The 5,631-nt window shown below is 40.4% G+C and overlaps 1 protein-coding gene across 1 annotated transcript in view; it reads right to left on the bottom strand.

The window, feature by feature from the left end:
* Positions 1 to 807: 807 nt before the first annotated feature.
* Positions 808 to 5,631, bottom strand: part of LOC101850554 — a 9,671-nt gene continuing 4,847 nt past the window's right edge. Inside the window, exons 5-8 of the mRNA XM_035969162.1 lie at positions 4,483 to 4,620; positions 3,427 to 3,563; positions 2,609 to 2,768; positions 808 to 1,426 (exon numbers count right to left, since the gene is read on the bottom strand). Coding sequence (XP_035825055.1) covers positions 997 to 1,426; positions 2,609 to 2,768; positions 3,427 to 3,563; positions 4,483 to 4,620 — 865 coding nt within the window. The 3' untranslated portion in view covers positions 808 to 996. The remainder of the gene's footprint in view (positions 1,427 to 2,608; positions 2,769 to 3,426; positions 3,564 to 4,482; positions 4,621 to 5,631) is intronic.

Raw genomic sequence — 5,631 nt, 5'->3', positions numbered from 1 at the left:
GCTTATGGAGTGGGCCGATAGGGGCGAACAGGCTATTTCTGTGGCAATGAAACGGTTTTGAAGGTTAGGCACAGTCTATTGTTCATTGATGATTATGAACGTCTTTCTACATTTAATTTATGAGGTTTACGTCTATGGGTGAATTTGACTGCGACAATGTTCAAAATTAGGTAGGGAAGCAATGATTATTTGATTATATAGACGCTTCGCCTCTGGTTGTGCCAATACTCGTCAGTCCACATTTTTGCTTGGAAGTGGCAGAGGAGGAGGAGGGGGTGTTAGGGGTCGCTAGAACAAAAGCTGTTCTAATGCAGAGTCACTTTAACAGCAGACGATGCTTCCTAAGACTGGAACTTGTTCGTACAAACAAAGGAACACACTAACGACAACGGACTGAAATAATTTGTATTGTGTTTAATACTCTTCATACGAATATGAAGTGCACAATATTATACTAAATAGCTGGAATGCGTTTACGATTGAATTACACGTTGGATAAGAAAGAGATACCAGTCAACCAGAAAATACGAGTAGAAACTAAAGCTAAGAAATTACCAAAACCATTGACAAAGTAATGACCTGCATGTTTTCACCTTAGTCCCACCTTTACCCTTGACGTATTGTATAAATTACGAACTGACAACAGCACCTCAGACACCATTTATGGTGATTTCTCTCTCTCTCTCTCTCTCTCTCTCTCTCTCTCTCTCTCTCTCTCTCTCTCTCTCTCTCTCCCTCCCTCACACACATGCATTCACAAATATATATGATCAAACACACACACACACACACACACACACACGCGCGCGCGCGCGCGCCAGCGCATTCACATAAACGAATATACAAACATACACAAAGACACACACGCACATTTGATTTCGATGTTTGCAAAACTAGGCACCAATCAGCAATGACGTTGCTTAACATCCTGTTTTAAGTTTGGGATTTTTTAAAGGCATCTTTATCTTTATGCTCAATTTTTCCGAAGCGTATTACCTACTCAAAAGCTACAATTACACAGACGAGAGACAAAAGCAAAATTATGCCAATTTCAACTCTCGTGGCGCTGTTCTCTGTGTCGTCAGCAGATGAAGCTGAAGAAGACGAAGAGCTGCTGCGGCCTACAGGTGTGTAGTCGTTATTTTTTGTAGGCCTCTCCCGGCTCTTTGGCATGTTGTCCATGCTCCCTGATGGAACATCTGTGTTTTTGTAGTGGCTCCCTCCTTGGGTTTCGCTCTTGTGTGTGTGAGGTGGACCCGAGTCCGGTTGCTTCCCCTGGTTTGGAGGACGGTCGTCTTCTTGTGCCAGAAGTCGTCTACAGATGTCTGGCAGGACACCCATCTCGCTGAGAGCCATTGCTCTGGCTACATCTTCTCCACAGTGCTGCATGGCGTTGCCAAAGCAGGTAGCTCTGATCACAGACGTCCTGGGGGTACATGGAAATCACTAGATGACTCCGACATTTGAATGGGTTTTACTTTCCAAGCGACTAAGTCGGGTAACAACATAAATTGTGTCGAAAAGGGTAGAGGGGGTGGGGTGTAACATCAACTTTTAATTTTTAAAAAGAAATGTCTTGTAAGTCAGTAAATAGGAGGTATCAAATGGTTTCGGGAGGTCAAAAAATGTCACAACGCACAATGCGCTTGTTAATATTTTGGGCATAAGGAGCTGTTAGCAGCATCTGAAAGCTTGGTCATTTGCCTTACTTTCAATGAAAAAAATATCAATGTATCTTGAAAAGAAGTAGATCTACAAATGTTTGCGATTGAAGGTGATGGACGTCGCCGGGTTTCAGAGGTAAAACGAACAAGAAAATGGGGCGAAAGATCGGTGACTTCCAAAGCTTGAGAGTCCTAGCAAACTGCAAATTTACATTTCTGTGCCTCTTATCGACATTATTCAGGAAAATCCACATTTTGTATAAACGCATAATTGGTTGGTCTTTGCTGTGCCAACCCCCCCCCCTCCTCCGTCCAGTAATTAGGTAAACATTGTCAAAAGGGCGCTTGACGTATGCCTAAAAAAATTATCCGCTGTGCCCTGCTCTTGGCTTAAAGCTCATTGACTCTGTGGCAGTAAATCATTTCCGTGAAGGTGGACAAAAAAGCGGTTCAGAAGAATTCTGACAAGAATCTTGCCAGCAATGCAGAGGAGTGAAATGTCACGATGGTAGTCACATCATTCAGGATCACCTTCGATTTTGTATAAACGCATAATTGGTTGGTCTTTAAACCAAACATAATTTTGAATAGTTCAGCCAGCTGTTGAAGGAACGAGTCACCACAAAAGACAATAAATTATTATTAAAATGCAGCTGGAATTGAATGATCCCCTGGAGACTTATTCAGGTTTACAGTAGAAGTTTGAGAAGTTACTTTTTTTGTCCCGTTGGTCTTCTTGTCTGAGAGCCCCTTTTCCAGCACCAAGCCCCCCCCCCCCCCTCAAAACCATCCATTCAGTTGTGGGTTAGTCTCGAAATTTAAGCAGCAGCACCAGCACAGCAACAACAACAACAACAATAACAACAACAACAGCAATAGCAACAGCAGCAAGAAAACAAAGGACCAAACAAACTATGGAAAAGAAAGGTTGATTTGCTACTCACCTGCATGCTAGTGTCTGAAGTTGAAGGCCGTCGAAGTCTGTGTTGTTGAACCATTCTCGTCTGATCGTTTCCACCTCGTTTACAAATCCTTCCTCACAGGCATCCAGGGCCGGCTGTGACTTTTCGAAGCATTCGTTTGTCAACTTGGGTATCACGTGTTCTGCGGAAAAGGTCAAAGTTAAAAGTAAACAGACAAAACCCCCAAACAAACGGGGAAACAAACAGTACAACTCTCCGGGGTGAAAGTATAAGTCTTCAATGAGAACACCTTGGAAGAGAGGTAAAAAATTCGCAGGGAGGTCATTCTTTCATCTACCTCTATCCATCTGGAACTCACTCCCAGAATAGAGAAATACAAAAATGTTGAGTTTTAAAATAAATCTAGATTTAAATGTTGCTTCCTTCTTTATTATTTTTTTTTTACTGTGGGAGGCAGTTCTGAAACTTACCTTAGGAAATGATAATATTATATCAGTACATGCAGTTAGTTCGTCCTTTTCATAGTACATGTACTCCTATAATGTACATGAGGCGATGTGCATATTGTCATCAATTGTGCTGTGGTAGTAATGATATCTGCTTATGTGGAAGCTTCTATCTAAAGAGCGAATGTATGCATGTTCATTCACTAGTATTTTGTGTTGAGATAAAGTTATTGTTAAACTCTTGAAGCTATATTGTACGAGAGCGGGCGCTATCGAAATTATCTGCATCATCATCATAGAGCAAACACAAGAACAAGAACAACAGAACAAAAAGAACAAGAACAAAAACCAAAGGAAAAAGTGAAGGAGTGAACGAAACTGTAAACAGTTTACCGTCAATCAGGGAGCAATAGTTTTTCTGTGAGTTCTCCGCGTTGATTCTGTCAAATGTCAAAGAGAGCCAGAAATCCATGAAGTTGGTGATGTTCTCTAGCTCACGCTCGTAGCACGTATAGCGATCCATGTATGTTCTGGGGAGAACAGGTAATTTTGAACTCCAAACTTAAGACTAAAGCACGATATTCTTAATGCTGTACTTCCTAAGGAGTTTTGATCTTGAAAAACTGTATTGGCTTATCGTCGGCCAGTTGTTCAGATGTGCTTAGCTCAAAATATGATTATATTTTAAATGCAGTTTCTTAACCTATAGTATCGTCATAAGACGTAAACTTTAAATGGTGCAACTGATACTTTGATCACAAGTAGTATGCATCACCTTTTTACATTGGATTACAGCAGATTGTACAGACAGCGATTTTCTTTCTTTCCTATTCAGTTTTTAGTAATGAGCCTTTGAACATTAGTTTTCAGACTGCCTTCCTATTTCCTGAACACGTAACACACCTTACAGATCTTGACATTATTTTGATCGTTTTTAGTGTAGGTGTTTTAACCCCCCCACCCCCAAATCGACATAATAGTTTCATCTGCTTACAAAATTGGGTAATTTTTAATTTGCTATACGTGTATCGTTTGCTGTTATAAATGTCTTCAGTGTAATTGAGGATATTAGATATAGATTTAAATGGATAGAACCATCATTCCAGGGCAACCGAGAGAAATATTAAGAGATGGTTGGTTTTCTTTAACACTGTTTTTAAGGATTATGTAATTGTCTCATTTCTAAAGATATTCGCCCCAAAAATACTAAGGAGATGGAAATTTCAGTAGCACTTCACTTAAATGATTGCAAGCAGGGGAAAGGGTACTCAAGAACTATGTTAAAAAGTACAACCTGTCTACAATAATTATTGAAGGGTTCCATAATCTGAATTTGTTATGAGAATACTTTTTTATTTCTCAAAGTCCACTGTTCAGTGTAAAATTCCGTCATTCCTCACTTTTCAAAATGGTGTATGACAGAGTCGTATCAGGTCAATGGTAGCTTACTTGCAATTTGTCTTCAACCTCAAAATGCCAAGTTCGGCCAGTGATGTTGGTTTTGGTTCCGGCTGCTCACTTGATAGTTTCTCTTCTGCTTCTTGGGTGCACTTCACAAGCGCAGTCTTGGGGTTCTTATTAGGAACTCTGAGGAATCAAGATTTGCAAAGTGACAGCAGACTGGAAACCGCCGAAATGTTGTACCTAAAGGGGAAGGCTCAAAATGGAAGCAAAAAAGTGCTCCAAATAGCAGGATGTGAAAGGTTTCTAATCAAAACCCCCAGGAAGAGATACCTGAGATTCTACGGCTAAATAAATAGAACAACCAGTACAATAATTAATTATGGTCTTGGGAAACTGCTACTGTATGGAAAGATAGAAGGCAAGAAGAGCAGAGGAGGAGAGCGAACAACATACCTAGATGAGCCGGATGGTTGTTTGTGTTGTTGTTGTCGTTGTCGTTGTTGTTGTTGTTGTTGTTGTTGTTGTTGTTGTTGTTGCTTTTTATTCATTAGCCTTTGTAGGCATGTATTTGAGTTGCCTTTTTATGTATTTATGTTTGTACATGCAGTCTAAATTTATCACATGTATGCCGTTGTAAACCGGACTTCTCAACGGTAATATAAATTAATATCGAAATGACATCTTTTTCGGTTTGGTTAATTTTGTTTGGTAATGTCAGTAATCTAGTGGTTAGGTTACCGGTCATGTAATCGTGAGGCTGTAGGTTCGGAGGTATGAGCTGCAGGCCCAACGTTGTGTTCTTGTGAAATACACTTTACACAAATCTTCCTCCTTTTACCCAAGTGGGAATGGGTATCCAGCCTTAGACAGCGAAAGATCGTGTCAGTATGCGAGTGTTTTAGTGCCTATAAACGGCAGCTTGCACGGTATGCTTCCTTGAAAGCTTAGATTGTTTCAGAATGCTATCGGGTCTGTTAGGACAATAATACAGAGTGTAAAGCGAATAGAGCTTGCTGCTGTTCCTTCACCGATTTCTATTTTTCTTACTTTTTAGCTAGGTTATCTCAAAGTTTTTTCTTTTCTTCTTTTTCGTTACATTTTGACATGTTGACGAAGTGTCTATCTCCCCTCCGCCTCCCACACACAAGCACACACAAACACACACACGCACGCAAAAAATACATACACACACAC

Source organism: Aplysia californica, unplaced genomic scaffold, assembly GCF_000002075.1.
Source record: "Aplysia californica isolate F4 #8 unplaced genomic scaffold, AplCal3.0 scaffold00122, whole genome shotgun sequence".
In the NCBI taxonomy this organism is placed as follows: domain Eukaryota; kingdom Metazoa; phylum Mollusca; class Gastropoda; order Aplysiida; family Aplysiidae; genus Aplysia; species Aplysia californica.
The sequence above is the reverse complement of the archived record's forward strand: the minus strand, read 5'-3'. Positions and strand labels throughout refer to the sequence as shown.